At 41.0% G+C, this 19,960-nt stretch overlaps 1 protein-coding gene and 1 long non-coding RNA gene across 4 annotated transcripts in view; one reads left to right on the top strand and one right to left on the bottom strand.

Moving 5' to 3' along the window:
- Nucleotides 1–7,174, top strand: part of LOC122554626 (xenotropic and polytropic retrovirus receptor 1 homolog) — a 301,561-nt gene extending 294,387 nt beyond the window's left edge. Inside the window, exons 14-15 of the mRNA XM_043699948.1 lie at nucleotides 2,228–2,437; nucleotides 5,136–7,174. Coding sequence (XP_043555883.1) covers nucleotides 2,228–2,437; nucleotides 5,136–5,196 — 271 coding nt within the window. The 3' untranslated portion in view covers nucleotides 5,197–7,174. The remainder of the gene's footprint in view (nucleotides 1–2,227; nucleotides 2,438–5,135) is intronic.
- On the bottom strand, nucleotides 4,473–16,703 carry LOC122554627. Of its 3 annotated transcripts, none has more exons than XR_006313043.1 (4): nucleotides 16,568–16,703; nucleotides 13,934–14,050; nucleotides 7,112–7,203; nucleotides 6,902–6,993 (listed from the first exon to the last, which is right to left on the bottom strand). It is a non-coding gene; the product is annotated as an uncharacterized LOC122554627 (long non-coding RNA). The 3 variants fall into 3 exon arrangements; XR_006313044.1 differs by having other exon boundaries at nucleotides 7,112–7,200; XR_006313042.1 differs by lacking the exons at nucleotides 6,902–6,993; nucleotides 7,112–7,203 and adding an exon at nucleotides 4,473–4,555.
- Between the last annotated feature and the right edge of the window lie 3,257 nt (nucleotides 16,704–19,960).

Genomic DNA, 19,960 nt, shown 5'->3' with positions numbered 1-19,960 from the left:
TTTGCAGAACGTGACTACTGGTGTTCGTGACCTGAAATATTCATTGTATTTGCTGATTAATTTAATTGATGGGGTGAAAACACATTCAAGGTTCTGATGACATAAAGGTAGGTGTCTTTGTTAACATTGTAGTTGGAAGCACTAAATTATAAAAAGATATTGATAGATTAAATGAAAGGGCAAAACTGTGGCAAATGGATTTGTGTGGGTAAATATGAAGTCATCCACTGCGAATCTAAAGCAAGAATTGAGTACTTTTTAAATGGTAAAAAGCTAGAATCAGTGAAATTCCAAAATTACTTGAGGAATATTAAACTTGGATCATTAAAATATTATGAATAGATGCTGAAATTGATCAAAAAGGCAATGAAATATCTAGAGAGCGAGAATACGAAGGGGTAAAGGTAGTGTTTCAGCTGTCGAAAGCCCTGTTAGAACACATCTTCAGTACTGTGAATATTCCTGTGCACAAGCAACTGGCCAAAAGATATATTTACCTTAGAAGACGTACAGCATAGATTGACTAGAATGATAGCTGGGTTAAATCACAGGACAAAATCCCTGGAAATAAGGCTACGGGTGATTTGATCATGATATTAAGGGGCCTGGGACATGGGCATCACTGACAATGTGAATATTTGTTGCCTGGCCCTAACTATAATTGTGTCATCTCACAGGGTAGTTTCTATGGGTGTAGAGTCAGGTGTCGGCCTGAGTGGGTAAGAATGGCAGTTTCCCTTCCTGAAAGAACATTAGTTTCATGGTCACATTTATTACTGAGACTAATTTTCAATTCCAGATTTTCATTCCACCAGCTGCCTTGGTGTGACTTGATAAGTCTGGGTCTCAGGGATACTAGTCCAATGACATTGCTACTACACCATTGTCTCCCAGATAGATAAAAGCTATTCCCACTGCTTGGGGAATCCAGGACTAGGAACATAGTCTCAAGCAATTTGAGCCAGGCTTTTCAAGAGTGAAATTATGAAACTGTTCTGTACGTGCAGAGTGGAATTTAAAAAATCTTTTGTACGAGCCCAGCTGATGTTTGATCGATTGTTAATTTTAAAACTGAGATTAATGGATTTTCGTTAACCAAGGATATAATGATAGAAATATGAACTTATGTTGTAAACCTCATTGAATGGCAGAACAGCCTCCAGGGATAAACTAGGTCCTATTCCTATAATCCTAGGTCAAATGAGACTGGATTCATGGGGTCTGTCAAAATTTGCATGCTAACCTATTTGGGATAGATTGTATGGGGTGGCTTTATAATTAGGCTGTTTTGTGGGTGAGGAAGCATCTGAAATCTGTTGATGAGAACAATGATGTTATTGAAGATGCAGTGTTTTAGGATATATGCATACAAATTAGAAGCCAGAGTGTAGGCTACTTGGCACTTTAAACCTGCTCTGCCATTCACAGAGATCATGACTGATCTGATTACTCTCCATTCTCACCTACTCTGATAACATTTCACCCTTTTGTTTATCAAGTATCTATCTACCATTACCTTAAAGGTATTTACATGTTTCCACCATCTTTTATGAAAACATGTCTCCTTCTCTCAGTCTGAAATGAGGGACTCTTATTTTAAAACACTGACTCTTAATTCTAGAGAGTTGGGAATTAACATTGGCTTTTGATGGGTTGGGAAGGAAATTTTTCCTGGAGTAGAAAGAGTATGTGAAGACAGTGAGAGTGTGTGACAAAGAAAAGAGGAATACCGTGATCAGTAATGGAGACCTTAGAGGCACAGGCAGGATGGGATGGGGAGCGCTAATCTTTCAGCATTATACTAAAATATTTTTCTTGTAAAAATATGTAACTACTTAGCTGGTCTCCCAACAATTCATCACTGCCAAAACTCATATTTAACAAAAAGTGCATTGACAATAGGATATGACTGTCAGCAAGCAAACAGTGTGTTAAAAGACATCTAGTGCCTGTTTAAACTCAGGATTGCACTGAGTGCTTGTACACAAGATTGGAAAAGTATAATTTTGGGAGTGTAAGAGGATTGTTGTATACCACAACTGTGCATTTCCCCTGTGTTGAATTATCACATTGTGGATAAAGCTAAGGAGCAGATTTTAAAGATTTAGAGGTATTCCAACTGACTAAGTATAGCTCAGCCCAAAGATTTGATCACTTTGCGATACCTTGCATATTCGGTTGTCATAAATACTGCTACCTGCTAACATTAAATTACATTTTGTTGTAGGCGGTTTGTGTGGAATTTTTTCCGACTAGAGAATGAACATCTGAACAACTGTGGTGAATTCCGTGCTGTACGTGATATCTCAGTGGCTCCCCTCAATGCTGACGACCAGACTGTCCTGGAGCAGATGATGGATCTTGAAGATGGAGTACGGAACCGGCAGAAAAACAGAGTGTGGAAACGCACTTATAGCATCTCTCTGCGTAAAACTCTGTAAGTATTTGCTCCTAGCCTGTGGGGCAACTGCAGCAGCAGGGGAGATCTGAAAAGAAACCAATAACACTTATGGAATACAGTAAACAGTGAATTGGCTTTCATTTATAGTATTATACCTTTTCACTGTTGTGAAGAAGGAGACATAGCAGCCAGGTTGCACACAGCACAATCCCACAAACAGTAAAGAAGTAATGACCAGATAAAGACCGAAAGAACTGCGGATGCTGTAAATCAGAAACAAAAACAGAAATTGCTAGAAATGTTCAGCAGTTCTGGCAGCATCTGTGGAGAGAAATCAGAGTGACCTTCCTCAGAACATTCAATAAGAACTGTTCAAACACAATTCACTTTTTTATTTTCTTCGAAGGACATGCCTGGTAGAGTTAGGCCTATGGTTTCTGGACTTGAGGTCCTGCATCTAATGTATGGCATCAACATAATTGTCACCTTATTGGTCTTGGTGCAGTCAGCATTGGTCAATTTAAATATGAAACTAGTGCCCTTCACCTGTTTCAAGACCCTTCTGCAGACTGGGTGAAGAATTTGTTGGAGAATGCACTGTGATAGCTGCTATTTGTTTACTAGTTATGACAGCTAAAACAGCTACTGACAAATAGGAGCAGAAGTATTTGTTTTAAATTTTCTCTATATGGACTGGGGAGGAGCAAAAATGCTCTTCATAGCACTGCTACTGACACATATTCGATCTTTCTGCAGCTTACTTCTCTGTCAGCTGGAGCTTAATATGCTTCCTGAATGCATTAAGAATCCTTGGCCTCTGTCCTGGCCATCTACCAATGAAAATAGTCTTTCACTATTTAGTCTTTATGAGGTAGCCAGGTTTCATTCAGGTGTAATTCTACTAAGCTATTGAAGCAGCATTCAGGAGATTTTTAGAAGCATAAGACATAAGAGCAGGTCTAAGCCTTGAGCTTGCTCTGCCATCTAAAATGATTATGGCTAATCTTTTACCTCAATTCCCTCTTCCTGTATTATTCCCATAATGCATAATTCCAATCGCATCCAAAAACCTATCTATCTTTGAACTTGAAAATAGTTAAAAAGCTTTCTAGTGTAGAGAATAGCAGTGATTCATAGCCCTTTGAAGAAATTTCCCTGTTTTCCTCATCTCAGTCCTAAATGACAGACCCCTTAATCAGAGAAAGTAACTCCTTACTTCTAGACTCTTCAGCCAGAGGAAATTTCTTCCCAATATCTGTTCTATCAAGCCCTTTAAAAATATTCTTCTTTAATAAGAGCACCTCATATTCTTCTTAATTCAGGGGTACTTAGGCCCATTTTATGATACTTTATGTACAGCAAACTATAGGATACAATTATATTTCAACTCACATGTTTGACACTACTGTGTGTTAGACTATGGCTGTTTGGTATCTAATCTCCACTTACCTGTTTTTGCTCCAAAATCCTAATGAGTACCCAAACATAATGAAGATATATCTGTCCTAGTTTGCTTTATTTTAATTGACTCCCAACATCTACAGCCTTCTGTGAGAGTTGCAAACTTTCACTAATTAGTGTGAAAAAGTACTTTGTGGTTTCGCTCCTGGATGGCCTGTCACGCATTTTAAGCTCGTGTTCCCTTCTTCTGGACTGCCCCACCAGGGAACGCGATTCTCTGAATGTGCACCTCATATTTTAGTTTCTGTCTCAACTGCATAGCCAAAGTGTGCATAACTTTACAGATGAGGAAGTGTTCTGTAGGACAAGGCGAAAAAGGGCAGCAGAGTTCAATTGACACATGGCAAAAGCCATGCCATGGCTGTAAGAACACTGGATTTCAGATCCGGAGATACAGAAGTCAAAAACTGAGAACTGAAATTGAATTTGATTTGATTTATTGTTGTCGCATGTACCAAGATACAGTGAAAAGTATTGTTTTTGTATGCTATTCAGGCAAATCATACATAAGTACATTGGGGTAATAGAACAGAATGCAGAATAGGTGTTACAGCTACAAAGAAAGTGCAGAGAAAGATCAAGCTGAGTATTTGGGAGGTCCGTTCATAAGTCTGATAATGTCAGAGAAGAAACTATTCTTGAATCTGTTGGTACCTGTTTTCAAATTTTTGTGGTGATGCATTCTCCTCTATTCTGAAAAGAAAAGTACAGAAATATTGAAAAAATGTGATAGCAATTTGCAAGGATAATAACAGAACTGAAAGGATAACATTGAAGAAAGACTCAACAGGTTGGGTCTGTATTTCTTCAGGAAGTGATTTGATAGATACCATAAAATTCTCAAGGCTTTTGATAGGATAGCTGTAGAGATGATGTTTCTCCACTGGTTAGGAGGTTTATAACTAAGGGCTAAAAGTCACTGATCTATCCAGTAGAGAATTCAAGATGAACCTATTTATCCAAACTGTAGTAGTTAGCATCCAGTTAGCATGAAGAACTCGTAACCATAAGGAGTAGCTGAGTCAAATAACATTACACATTTAAGGGGAAGCTAGCTAAGTACATGAGGGAGAACAGCATAGCAGAATATATATCTGACACAGATGTTGATGTGGAACATAAACATTTGTTGGGTTGAATGGCCCGTTTTTGCACAGTACATTCTGTGTAATTCTGTTGAGAGGGTTGAATGACAATGAAAACATTGTGTGACTGGGCAAACAATTTGATTGATTTCTGTTGATTTTTACATTGAGCTGTTTGTGTCCCACAGAGTGAGGCCCCGTGATGCAGCCGTGTTAATCGAAGACACAGATGATGAAGCATACACATGAAAGTCAGCACCGAACAGCCATTGTCCTTCACACGTTCCAGTTCTACCAGGCACTGAACACAATCTGCCACTCTGCGTGGCAACAGACTCAATTCCATTTATCCCCTTTGATTTACTACATTAATTTAAACTGATATTAAAAAAGCAGTATAAAGAACAATTTTACAAACAACAGCAAAACATATCCACAAGGATCAAATCAAACAGAACAGACTCTGTGCTGGAAAATACCAATTTTTTTTCATTTTGTCTTGTTATTTTTTTCCTTCTCTCTCAGGCTCAGTATAGCTAGGGCTGGTTTAAGCTGGTTTAAACTGGTTTATTCACTTCTTTCTGACCAGCTCATGGCCCTGGTTGCACTTGCAGGGAAAGTGCACTTAATTGTACTTCCTACGTGAAGTTATTGTGTTTAAAAATATATTCATTTTGATATGCATTTGTTCTGTTCCAATCGGAAATGTTCATATTATTTATGAAAGAAACTTGTGTCCTGTATATTGATGCAGAAGTTAGTGTCAATGTTCGTTGAACTTTTATTTTGTGTTTCAGTCAATGATTAGCTTTCTCTTGCAAGAAAGCAAAACCTCCTTATTAAGAGCACTTCAAAGCTTTCGAGGTGGTAGTTCCTGCAGAGCTGTCAAACACAGAAGTCCTGCATCCAACACAGACCACCAGGCTACATTCCACTGACACAGGTTACCATGACAGGCTGGTTTCTTTCAAAGTATACAGGTGCCACAAAGTCTTTGTATTTCTCATAACTCATATCTGCAGCCAGTAGCGTCAAAGTCTAGTGCAAAGAAATTATCTGTTGTCCATCGAAGAAACTTTACTGTTTACATATCCCAGAAACTGGTTGGGAGTTTCATAGGACATTCAGCAGGAATAATCTGTTCCTTTTTTTTTTGTTGACTAAAGTTTGAATGTCAAGTGATGGATTTCCTCAGCGCATCTATTCAGTGGGATTTCCATCTTGCTTTTCATTTCTTTGTACCCATTTCTATAAGCTGCCACCGTGTTCAATGCACCCCATCCACCGTAGTGTCTGGAATGTTGATTGGTGCAATGAAGATTTTCCTGGGAACGATGAGTTCAAGGAACTAATGATGCCAATGTTTCAGAAGCTGCCCTTCCTCTCCGTTCCCTTGAAATTGTGCACGCTGCGGTTTCTCCAGTAATGTAGGCTCATGGCAGTTTGAGTGTCACGTCACCTCACAGGTAGATGCTTCAGTGGAGCCACCTTAAGGTTCAGTTCAATCAGCCAACACCAAGGTCAGCAGAGAGATTTCAATGCAGTGGGTTGTTTTGAAGAGACATCCTTCTGTTACCTGTGCCAATGGCCTAGACTTCACTGATATTGCAAATCAGTGTGAAAGTTTGCAGTAGTGAATTTGGGGATTACTCATTGATCACCTTGTCATATTCTGAATTCATTCTGTCTACTTGATCTTAACAGGGATTTCTGTTTTTTTAATGTATTGATATCGCTAGATTGGGATATTCAGGACATGCCTTCTAATAATGATTCTCTTCTGACACAGCCTTAAGAGGGCTCCATTGTAACAAAGAACTCATGATCCTAGGCATGCACAAAGGAGGGCAGGGTAAGGACAGGCCTGGGCATGAATATTAAGTCCCTTTCTGTCTCCTGGCTGAGACTGATAAACAGAGGTTTACAATTTGTTGCAGATGCCAAATATTGGGGGAAGACTTCAGTGTAGAGAAGCTCTGAGTTTGGCTCGCTTGGATGCAGGACTGCCTTCCATAACAGAGTGTAGCTTAGCACAATCACTTGGTCCTGGAAGTTGAAGCAAATGTATGAGCCTTGGATATGATCAAAGTTTTTGGTAAATGATTCATTCATAGTTAAAATAATGGCAAAAAATCTTTCACTGGTACAAATTCACGATATTCACCCTTCATTTTATACAGAATTTCACATTCCTGTTGTCTTCTGTTAATAAAATGTACAGAAAATGGATGAGATTCGGTCATATTGCAATACCTGCTGAGGAAAAGGGATAATAAGAACATTAGATAGCTCAGCCAAATGTGAACTTCGCGGTGAATGTGGAAACTCAATTAACATGCTTTCGGCAGTTCCACAGTGCCAGCATTGGCAGCCTCCACTGCCCTTTTTATATTATGAGACCACTTCCAGTGAAAGTGTAAAAAAAACAATGGGGTGAGTTATAGTTATTGCTACATCTGACCTGTTTGGCTGAATCTGCCACCACACAACAATCATGTTTGTGAATCTGACCTCACTCGAATATTGGGCAAAGCTTCATAATTACTGAGCACCAGGGCAAGTGAGGGCTGAAAGTAGAATACAGAGTCACTTCCTGTCAGTGATGGGTTAGACCAAAGTTAGAAGGGATCCCTTACCTGAGTTTATTGTTGAGAAAGCTAGCCAGGGAAATAAATGGATTTGGCACTTGCATTATTTGTGAAGCTATGTTGGATAACCAGTGACAGAATTAATTCAACACAAGTGTACATTACTTGATTCCACTTTCTTATTCGGTAGCAGTTAGGGTTCAATCCAGTTTCATAGCCTAACTCTAAATTAAATCAAATCAAATCTAAATCAGAAGTAGAAAGGTGAACATTAAGTCCAGATTGCCAAATGTCTTTCAGGGGATATTTTCATATGTTCTCTTTGTAACTTTAATCTGGGATCACTTTTCTAAATGGAATTGTGACAGAGGTTGGATGGCTTTCACTCAAAAGTTCTGCACAGGCATTGGCTATTTTCTGTTCTGAATTGGGCTAGTGTTTGCTGAATATTTGACAGTCCCATGCAACTTCCCACCCCCAAGCGCAAATACAAGATAGCCAACCTAACCAGGCTCACTAGCTGAAAGAACACAGCTCTCTAGTTGGCATAAGTGTAATGCTGATGACGGAGAGCAGCAGATGAACTGTAGGTACTCAAACATGTGTTCCATCTCTTTACCTCCTTTATTGGTTCCTCATGGTGACAGGGCATGATTGGATTGAGGCATTGCCGTCATTGCTTGCTCTGCAAAGCCACCCAATACCTCCACTCATCCCCTTGCTTGTAGGAGAATTTCATTGTGATCTTTGAACAAGCAAATCGGGTGTAGGATGTCTCCCTTCTTTTGCAGTTAGTGTACAACACAGAAGGATGGCAGTACTTTGTATAATTGATGGGAAGGTGGCATGGGCTTGCTTGAAGCTACTGAATGCTCAGCCCACAACATAAAACTGGAGAACCCCAGAGGTTTTTTTTAAAAAACTTAAACAACGAGAATCAAATCCATGAGCAGTGAAGATTCCTGATCTTGGACACTGCAAAAGAATGTAATCTCCAGCCCATACTATTTAACCCTCTATAACTAATGATCAGTCCATTCTATAAAACTCTCCCCTTCTATAGAATGTTGATATATTCTATAAAACCCTTCTACAACCTACGTCTGGCCCATTCTAAAAACCTCCACTTCCTTTACAACTAATTGGTCCATTCTATAAAATTATACCCCTCTGTAACCAGTGACTGGTCTATTCTGTTTAAAAAAAAATTCACTCTCTAAAATCAATGGCTCGCCTATTTTATAAAACCCTCTACTTTCTGTAACTAGTGATTGATCCATTTTATAAAATAATCTCTCCCCTCTATAACTAGTGACTGGTACATTCTATAAAACCCTACCTTCTCTATAACCTGTGTCTGGCCCATTCTAAAACCCAACCCCTTCCACAAGCAGTGATTGACCCATTCCATGGAGCTTTGTCCCTCTATAACCGGGCTGATTCTAAAGAGGTCATAGATTTTTGCTAGTGTAATGTTTGAATAGGTCATTGTTTTGAGACTCTAGTATTTTGTTGGAAAATTTCTCCTGAGAGACCATAGGCTACTTCTAGGAGAAAGTGAGGACTGCAGATGCTGGAGATCAGAGCTGAAAATGTGTTGCTGGAAAAGCTCAGCAGGTCAGGCAGCATCCAAGGAGCAGAAGAATCGGCGTTTCCGGCATGAGCCCTTCAGGAATCCTGAAGAAGGGCTTATGCCCGAAACGTCGATTCTCCTGCTCCTTGGATGCTGCCTGACCTGCTGCGCTTTTCCAGCAACACATTTTCAACATAGGCTACTTCTCCCCAGCAGTCATCCCACAGTCCATATGTTATATTCCTGATCGACTGATAGAATGGTCATTTACTTCAGTACAGTCTAGATTTTTGCCACTTACTGGAAAGCCCTGTTCTCAATTGGGTTGTCATTTGCTGAAAATTTGACAGTTGCATTCTATACGCACTTCTCACCTTCTCACGAATGAAACCCAAGCAACGTTTGCAGCTCACGACCTGAAAAGAGCATCTCTTTAGATAGCATAAGTGTAATGCTGCAGGTGATAATGGAAGGCAGTAGGTGAGCTGTTCAAATTTGAGTGGGAATATTCTGGATATAGGGAGAAGCATGTGAAGTGACAGTGAGTGTGACCATTCTAGAATTATTCATAAAGATATGCAATTACTCAGAGGTATTTGACTGTGTATTGACTGCAGATGTCCTTGATTTTGCTCCTCTAACATGCCATTACTGCACACTAGAGGGAGGAAGTTTTGAGGCTGCAATATCGACACCAGAAGGTAGGTCTCTCCAATTAACAATCAAAAGTTGTCTAGTTTTTAAAAAAGAATTTTTTTTTTGTTCCCTAACTATTTTGCTGTCCACTGTTTACCCCAAACAATTGGGTAAGCCTTTACTCCTGAAAAGAAATAAAAAGCAAGAGCTTACCTTGGCCTGTGAGTGGTTCAGATTCAGCACCAGTCCCTGCTGAAAGGCATCTCTAACCCCACCTTAGGATGCAGGAGTCCACTGTTGCCATTGGAGAATTGCAGTAAAGCACAAAGGTGTCTGCAGTTCAGATCATTCCATCACACCCAGCAGAGTGGCAAATAACCTTGGGAATATGGAGACTTTGTCCCAAAAACTCAATGTTTTTTCTGTGCCCCATATAGTTAATCTAATAGCGAGTCTCACAATGTTATTGTTATCAGTTAGTTAAGTGCCCACCCATTTTATAACCTAGCCCAAAATGTAACTCCCTGAAAAGACAACGGGCAGTTGAGCTATTCTTTACCTAATATTGATTAAAAGAAAGTGTGTTATTGTGAAAGCAAAGACATGGGTTACAGATTTTGGGGACCCTGTGCATTCCTCCACTTGGTCCCAAGGGACACCTCTGTTAATCTTTTACAGGACATCAACAATGAGCATTTTCAAGCAGCTGCTGTTTGTCCAGGAGCAATTAAGTTAACTTATGTGGCTCTAAGCAATGCCGTTATGTGTGATCACAACTTCCTGTGCAGTCAACTTGTCAATTCATTTGCAGAGTAATTAACACATCCTTGGCACCAGTCTTGGGGGGAAAATTATCAGAATTATAGCCAATTTGAAAACTTAAATGGCAGAAAGCTCAGGGACCAGTCTGTGTTGAATAAAGCAGAATATTGCTTTATTCTGTGATGCAGTTTTCCAGTTTTTAATAATACTTAGTTTCAGAAAGTCTGCTGAGAAGGTTCTTCCTTCTCCCTTGTAAATCTTGTGCACCAGAACCATGTTCTCAGTGTTCAATTACTAATGCTGCTAAGCCAAGGTATGCAAGAGTCACCTCGAGAACTAATCCCTTGTGTCCCTCCAGACAAGTGCATGGGATCAATATGTGGCTTTTATTCTTGGGCCCCAGCCTCCTAGGATCAGCAACGCACATTTGGTGGGCCTATGCAAAGTGATATTAAAATCAAACTGGCTTGTGCAGATGCCTCAGGCTTCTGAGCTGTTGGGCCTTTTTAACGTCAGTCATTAGCCTCTGATAACCGAACCATATTTGTTGCACTATCTTAGGAATTGAACCAATCTGGAAAAACTGCAAAAAAAGAGTTACTCCTGAAACGGCGAGTCTCATCTGTAAATATTCTGAAGCTGGCTCTCGTTGAATTCATAGCTATGGGTGGTTTTCAAGCTGCTTCATTGTGCTCTCCAGATGGCTAAAGACTTGAATCTTGTGAAGAGCATGTTCAGGGATTCTTCCAATAGTGGCCCACATCTTTCACCTCTGGTGATGTTGCCACTCAGCAGCTGCTGAGATGCCTGACTTTTGACTTTGTTACTTGTCACCTCAGAACATTGCTTTTCTTTCACCAGATGGAAATATCCTACGGGGGAAAACACACCAATCTGCTTTCCTTGTGTCCGTTGCTCTTGATGAAAAAATTGTGGAAATATAATTTGTCTAGTTTGGGTAATCTTTGGCTGTAGTTTGTCACTAGCTCTAGAGTTGTACGTATCTAGACTTCACCAGCGTAGCAGTGTCTCAGAGCTATTATTTTCCTCTTGAATCTGTTGCCTTTGAGGATTTTCCACAAGTCAAGAAACATTCATCCTGATATGTCAAAATTGCTTTCAGCTATTCGATGGGACAGTTGTAGCGACCAGCAGCACTGTAACCTGGGGAGACAGCTGATGTCCCTGTACTTTATTTCCTCCCCTTCTCTAATTTACATCAGTATCAGCAACTTATATATTTTTTAAATGCACAGGATGAACAGAAGAATGAAAAGTTGTATAATTATTCAACATCTGGGCTCTGAATGCACAGCCAGCTGAAAGTTAATAAATAAAAGTGGGCTCACTGAAAATGAGAGAACCCTGGAACAGGTCAATCAGATCCCTGGCGAACATGGGTCTGCAGCACAGAGGCATCCACAATCTAGTTTTAGACTGGTGAAGAAGGTTTGAGAATTGGAAGGAAGGGGTGAATTTTGGAGGTTGTGATTAAACCACGTTGTTAAGACTCGCCCCGTTAATAAAACTTGTCGATGGGACTCGGTTGACTCCTCAAAGAAGTCATATGCAGCTGCTGTTTTCCTAAATACCTTGTCGTTGTCTGCTCTATACTGCAGAAGCTAAACTTTTCAATCTCCTCACCACCCATTCCCACTTTCTCAACCCAATTAAGCCTGTAACCAATCTTGGTGGTTGCCTGAGTTTGTTCAAGTTAATGGACAGGTTGCTATTGATTAGGGTGAAAACCTGTGAAATCCGTAGTTTGGGTCATTATCCCTCGACCTGTCTTGTGAAGCAGTCCCAAGTACAGACTAGTTTTGTGTTTTTTTAATGGAGAATGCTACCTTGGATTGGTAATTTGTTCCCTAGATATAATTTTTTTTTGCTTATTTGTAATATTTCCTGTTAATTTGCCAGATTCTAAGTCTGGCACTTGCTGTGCTTTTCTGGCATAATTTTGTGCAAATCAGGTACATTATAGTAGGATCTAAAAGTGGCACTCTGGATAGCAGAGGTAAAAGTTAGTCAATTGCATCACACAGTTGCTTTATATCTCGTTGGTCCCTCTATTATGATATCCCCAACATCTTAATTGGGATTTCAGAAAGTGATACAACTATGTTGCTGCAATGCAGCACTACATTCAAGGGGCATTATCTGTTTTGATTCTTGGTTTTTACAGACGTAGCAGTCAAAATGAGTGAACTCAATACACAGTGCTTTAAAGCTCTGGTAATCTTTAACAGAGGGAAGGTGTCTCATGATGAGGGAAAGGACAGCATTGAGCTTCCAGTAATATAATAACAAACAATCACAATTTAGGGCATTGTGCCCTAATTAGCAACTTTTCATGAAATTGGTTTAGAAGATGATCTGTAAGGGCCTATTGCTATATTAATAACATGAGTTGATGTGTTTATTGATGCCCAGCTACTTGAATCCCTTTCCTGCAAGACAACCGAGACTGCGTTTCAGACCTGCTTTAGGATTTCCTGAGCATGTGGAAGGCCCTATCTAAACATGCAAGTTTCTTTTCCTTTTCCTAAATCTCATTGTGTTTGTTTTCTCCTAAAGACTTCAGGCAGTTCTGGGTCCCACAAGTGTCAGGCCCCACTCTTCGTACCTTCCTGTATCCCAATGCAGTAAGCTTTATCACCCTGATGGTTACAGTTAGTCACTCTCATTGCCTGCTGCTGTCCCTCTCTCTGCAGTAAAATACCTTTTAAAATAAGATGGACTCGCTTGGCAAGAGTTTTAGAAAGATGTGTGGAACTCTGCTGGGACAGATGACTTAGTAAAGGGAGCATTCTTATAGTAAGCTGCTCCAGGATTACCCTGATACTTCATCTAATCACTTATTAATGCCAAAGCTGCCTCCACTTCCTGGACCTTGCAGCTTCTAATTCACATGGAATTAAGTAAAGCTGTGACTGTGATCATTTTAGTGGGGAATATTCACGAAATGAACATTGATGGGTTGAGCACTGTAGCTTCCATTCACTGGTCAATCACTTCCAAATACCAGCACAACATCCATTAATCATCACCTTGCTAACACAAAGCTGAAATCTTTTTAAATGCAGTGGGTGGAAATACTAAGCAAAGACACAAGGTCCCCAGAGTGTTCACACTGGGATGGTGGAGGATGCGAGTGGGTGGGTGCATATTAATTCTTTTTAGTGATCATCATTGTGTAATTTGGGACCTGGGCAGGTTTGTTTCTTGCTCTGCACACAGTTTTAAAAGTAGCTCTTCACTGTGCATTGAAATATCAAATATTCCTCTTAGCAATTACTATCACCCCCACTTCATGGATCATTACACCCCCACTGAGTACAATTCAGAACCTAGGTGATGAATAGATTATTATATTTTAAACAACACACAGTGCATTTTTGTGCTTTTGAACAAATATTATACATACTTGAGCCCTTGGGTATTTCGACTGATTTTTGAAGGACACTATTCCATGTGTTGACCTGTACAGTAGTTTTCTTTTCCCCTGCCAGCAGTACTGTTGATAGTATGACGCTTATAAGTCCTGTTAATTGAACAAAGTGAATATGGAATGTGATTAGTCCTTTATTGGTGCTCTCTTTTCCTGCTCCCCTCACTATTGCTGACTAGTTGCTTGCGATTCCATGATGTAAAAGCAAAGCTTGCCAATGCGGTCTTTGTAGTCTGTGCTGTGCCCTGTTGGTGATGCACATTTTGTGATCATTGATGTCTGTGGAAGATAGATGGTGAATAGATTTCTGTGGTTTAAGTGTTGCTCTCGGAGAAGGATACACTTTCTCCACCTTCCCTTGAATAGAATAGTTTGTAAAATGGTGATTGATTTCTCTACATTGTATTTTGATTGGTGATCTTGAATTGTATTTCTGTACACACCACAATTCTGGCTTTGTTTGGTTTTATAAACCACATTGTTTGATTTCTTTTTCAATGGGCAATACTTGAAATGTACAACTCCTTTCTCATTTTGTTTTGTCTTCCCTGCATCTCATTATGTAATGTGATTATACCATAAAGTATGCCAAGTTTAATGAGTACCTAAATTTGGTATTGTTTTAGGACAGAAGTCAAGCCCCAGTTGTAACTTGTGCACATGTTGACACTAATAATAAGTGAGGAGAGCTTGGTGATACCTCTTTAACCAGTACCCCATTGCTGTCTGACTGGCATTCCCTTATACAGTTATTGTGTCCAGGGGAAACAGACTCATGCAAAGTTTCTACCCTTCATTAGTCATTCAGCACTGAAACAGACCCTTCAGTTCAACTCATCCATGCTGACCAGACATCCCAATCACACCTAGTCCCATTTGCCAGCATTTGGCCCACATTCCTCTAAACCCTTCCTAATCATGTACCCATCCTTTTAAATGATTAATTGCATCCATCTCCACCACTTTCTCTTGTTCCATGCATGCACCACTCTCTGTGTGTAAAAGTCACCCTTTGGGTCCTTTTTAAATCTTTCCCTTCTCACCTTAAACCTCTGCCCGCTTGTTCTGGACTCCCCTGCCCCTGGGAAAAGACATTGGCTATTCACCCTAACCATGCCTCTGATGAATTTATAAACTTCTATAAGGTCACCCCTCCACCTCCGATGCTTCAAGGGAAAATAGCCCCAGCTTATTCAGCCTGTCCCTATAGCTCAAACTCTCTACTTCCAGCAATATCCTTGTAAATCGTTTCTGCACCATCTCATGTTTAACAACTATAGAAGGGTGACAAGAAATGTATGCAGGAGTCTAAAAGTGGTCTCACCAATGTCCTTATTGTTCCTGGTTCTAACATGGGCGAAAGGACAAAATCAAACTGAGCTCTGGTGCCCTCTAACTGCTTCAATTACAGTCTAAATTCTCAACGTGGAGAATGTTAACCATGACCCAAACTGTTACATCAATGAAGATCAGCCTACACAGCACAGACTTAGAATCAAATACGGGTGCAACTCTTCAATATGGCTTAGATTTACACCAGATGTTGATTTTACCACTACTCTCCCTTGAAGGGAAGATGTGACTGTCAACAATAAAGGGAATATCAAATCTTTATGAAAAACCAAATTCAAAGCTCATGATCCTGACAACTAACTTGAAAGCAAAATGGAATTTGTATTACAGAGGCAGCCATTCAGTCTAGCTGATCTATGCCAACGGGTATGCTCCATGTAAACCTCCGGCCACCCTACATCTAATTCTCGTAGCACATGCTCCTGTTCCTTTCTGTCTTGTACCTACAGGCCCTTGAGTGAAAATGTCATGCATTTAGAAGTAATTGGATAATGACAATATTATGAACCCACACCTGGACTGTATTATTGTCATCTCCAGTAGCTTTGTTCTGAAAAGTAGGTAGAAGCTAACATATTAGAGAGGTTTCCCAGCAGACATCTTGGTCTGGCGCCAGTTCTTCTGCTACAAGTGGGGCTGGCAGTGAGGACGCGACAGTGCTCGCGCCTTAGGGAGAGAGAGAATCAGCCAGGGCTCTGGAAATCCAGAGACTCCTGTTGAAGGACCACATGTGAGGGCAGGATCAGGAGGTCTTAGGCAAAAGTGTACAGGCACTCACTGACCTGGCTCACCCTCGGTGAATGCAGCAGGGCTAGATTTAACCTTGTACACCTACAGCCAGCGCAAAGGAGGGGTAGCCAGCCTTACCACTGTCTGGTGCCAGACCTGCTGAGTTTTTCCTGCAATTTGTTTTTATCTCTGGTAACTGAGTCCTGACACAGACCACTTTGTAAAGTCTTGGAGGGGCACCACATCAAAAAGGAGCAAATTAGCCATGATTTATTTTGACTGTTCAATGGCAGCATGTTTATAATTGTTTGAAGTTTGGTCGTGTTGGATCCCAGACTCTCTTCCCCAGACTGCTCACTTGGATTTTGTCTGATAAAACCCACAAGGACTTTCTGGCAAAGCCATGCAATACCATTAACCCATCAACAGATGGGTTAGCTGCAGAGTGCTGTCAACAGTGTGGGTTCAATTCCCACCCAAGCTGAGGTTACCAAACAAAAACTGAGATGGTTACAGAACAGTCCTCACCTTTTGATTTTCTCACTCCCCAGCTCCAGTTTCTCAGCAAGTCGCCTCATCATGGACTATTGCAAGTCCTGGGAACGACTGGTCAGTGAAGAGGCTGCGTGCGCACTGTGTCTTGAGTCTGTCCATGCTAAAATCCATTAAAATTGGCAATCCCAGCTTCCTGGCACAGCTTCTGCAGTTGACTAATGTAACCTAAGAGTTCTCACAGGATGGCTTGTCCAGTGTTAGAATGGTGAAGCATTTCCTCAGTGCCAGCTCATTGACTGGTTCATCTGCCTAACTTGGAGTTGTACATTGCATGTGTTCCCTTTGAGGGCTTGGCCCATTGTCACGACTGCACCTGTCTTGCAGCACTACAATTATCCCCGCCTTTCACATGCCCTTGACCAGTTTAAACAAACAATTTTTTGTTTGGCAATTTTGTAATACAATCAACCTGAAACTCCACAAGGTCACAATTGAAAATAGATCTCTACTAGTGAAGATTTCTGTCATACAGCTGTAATCAGTGTTTGTTTGTACAAAGTATCAATGATCAGCGATCAGTATTACCTCTATGTACAAAGATTGGTGTCTAAGATTTATTCTTGTTAGTTTGTTTTCAGAGGATACTTATGTGGACTTTCCAAACCACTGCAGGGAACAGAGCCTTTTTCTTTTCACTCTAAAAGGCTGGAGTGGTTGTGTGTTTTTTTTAAACTTGTAAATAATTAGCTGATGTTAAGGTGTCAGACTGATGCTGTTGGGTGGTTTCATTTTTAATATCAAATATTGGAAAGTGCCATTCGCCTTCACCCTACCAATCAGCTCAGTTGGCTGGATGACTGGTTTGCGATGCAGGGTGCTGCCAACAATGTGGGTTCAATTCCCGCACCAGCTGAGGTTACCACAAAGGACACTCCTCCTCATCCTGTCCCCTCACTTGAGTATGGTGACCCTCGGGTTAAATCACCACCAGTCATCTCTCTCTAATGGGTGAGCAAGCCCTGAAGTCCAAAGGACTATGGTGACTTTAACTTATGAACAATCAAGTCCACACACCAGAGAGGTAGTCAACGTGTGAAGCGTTGAATGTTCTAGTTCCTCAAAGTTAGATGATAAATATTGTTCAGGAAATAGGGATGATCATGATTTGTATATCACAGCATTCTTACGTTCCTAATCCTGTTTCTGGTGGTCTTTGTTTTAAATAGATTTGTCTTTATGCCATCTGTATGTATTTATTTAATTGCTCTTTCACTGGGATGACTTTGTGTCTGATCCCAATTTTTTCTCCGTCTCAAAGATGTGCTTGTGACAATGGGGGAGGGTTTGGTTCTGATTTCGATGTTAATACTTGTGAAATTTTATATTGTACCGTCTCTGCATCTTATTCTGCTGAACGGGAATTTTTACTAATGCCGATTGTTACCCGTTAGTTCTGAAATAAAACTTTCCTCCTCCATTTGGAATTGGAATAATTTTCCTGGTGTCGCACATTACACTGTCCTTGCCTGCTGATACGGAACAGGGTGAGAGTCAACCATTTGCACTTTTATATGTATCACGTGATATGCCTTAAACCTCAGCAAAAGGCATTAGAGAGATGTTTGTGTTTCTGTTCCAGTGATGTGCCACTGTTTGTTCTTCTATGATATAGGGTAGTTACAGATTTCCAGGTACAAAAGCCCACCTTAGGGGTTCAGGCTTTGAGTGGACGGGACCGGCAGACAAATGAGAAAGTATTGCTTAATGTTATCTCCAGTGGGAACTTCAACAAACATTGCTTCAAAGAACTGCATGAAGTTGAATATGAGGAAGATGGAAGACTGATACCACAACATTTGTTCACTGGTTTAACTTTGCAACTGCGAGTAGGTGGAGGCCATTCAACCCCTCAAGCCTGCTCTGCCATTCGGTAAGGTCATGGTCGACTAGCAGGAGGCTGGGAGAACACAGCAAGTTAACTTCTCCACCTCCTGATGCTGCCTGACTTGCTACGTTCTTCCAGCCTCCTGTTTGTTGACCTTGGATTCCAGTATCTGCGGTTTTCTTGTCTCTATTCAATAAGGTCATTGCTGATCTGATTGTAACCTGAAATCCATACAGCCTCCTACCCCTGCTAACTTTCCACTCCAAAAATCAATCTGCCTGTGCCTAAAAAAAAAATTCAGGGACTCTTGTTCCCCATCACCTTTCAGGAAGAGCTTTTTCTGAAAAAACAAACAAACCTAATCTCTGTTTTACGTGGGCAGTGATTTTTTGGACAGTGCCCCCCTAATTCTTGATTTTCCCAAAAGAGGAAGCATGTCCTCCACATCGGGCTCAGTGGTTAGCACTGCTGCCTCACAGCGCCAGGGACCTGGGTTCAACTCCCGCCTCAGGCATCTGTCTGTGTGCAGTTTGCACATTCTCCCCGTGTCTGCGTGGGTTTCCTCCCACAGTCCAAAGATGTGCAGGTTAGGTGAATTGGCCATGCTAAATTGTCCATAGTGTAAGGTGTAGGGGGATGGGTCTGGGTGGGTTGCTCTTCAGAGGGACCTTGTTGGGCCAAAGGGCCTGTTTCCACCCTGTAGGGAATCTAATCTAATCATCGACCATGTGAAGACCTCTCAAGACCTTTGTATCTTGCTTGTGTAGGACATACAACCCAATCTGTCCTACCTTACCTCAGAAGACAACCCTCCCCATTCCAAGTTCCTCTCATGTTAACTCCTGAGTTTTCCTGATGACTTGCTGTGACTGTTCACTAACGTTTTGTGATTCGTGCACTAGGACACTCAGATCTCTCTCTATCTCAGTTCAGCAACCTCCCATCAAGGTCTTTTCCTGGGGGTTGGGGGGGGGGGGGTGGAGTCTAGAACCAGTGGGCATAGGTTTATGGTAAGAGGGGAAAGATATAAAAGGGATCTCAGGGGCAACCTTTGCACACAGAGGGTGGTGCATATATGGAATGAGCTTCCAGAGGAAGTGGTGGAGGCTGGGATAATTACAACATTTAAAAGGCATCTGGATGGCGCTGTGAATAGGAAGGGTTTGGAGGGATGTAGGCCAAGTGTGGGAAAATGGGACTAGATGGATTTAGGATATCTGGTCTGCATGGATGAATTGGACCAAAGGGTCTGTTTCCATGCTGTATACCACTATGACTCAAAGTCTCTTGTACATTGAACTGACCAAATACAGTTTGGACTGCTACTTAGAGTCAGAGAGTCATACATCATGGAAACAAATCCTTTGATTCAACTTATCTATGCTGACCAGACATCCCAATCTGACCTAGGCCCATTTGCCAGCATTTGGACCATTCCCCTGTAAACCCTTCCTATTCATAGACCCATCCAAGGTGCCTTTTAAATGTTGTAATTGTTCCAGCTGGCACCACCTTTATCCGCCAGCTGGTTCTGCTCATGC

The sequence above is a fragment of the Chiloscyllium plagiosum genome, chromosome 11 (assembly GCF_004010195.1).
Source record: "Chiloscyllium plagiosum isolate BGI_BamShark_2017 chromosome 11, ASM401019v2, whole genome shotgun sequence".
Lineage (NCBI taxonomy): Eukaryota > Metazoa > Chordata > Chondrichthyes > Orectolobiformes > Hemiscylliidae > Chiloscyllium > Chiloscyllium plagiosum.
Note: the sequence above shows the minus strand (reverse complement) of the source record. Positions and strands in the feature narration are given on the sequence as shown.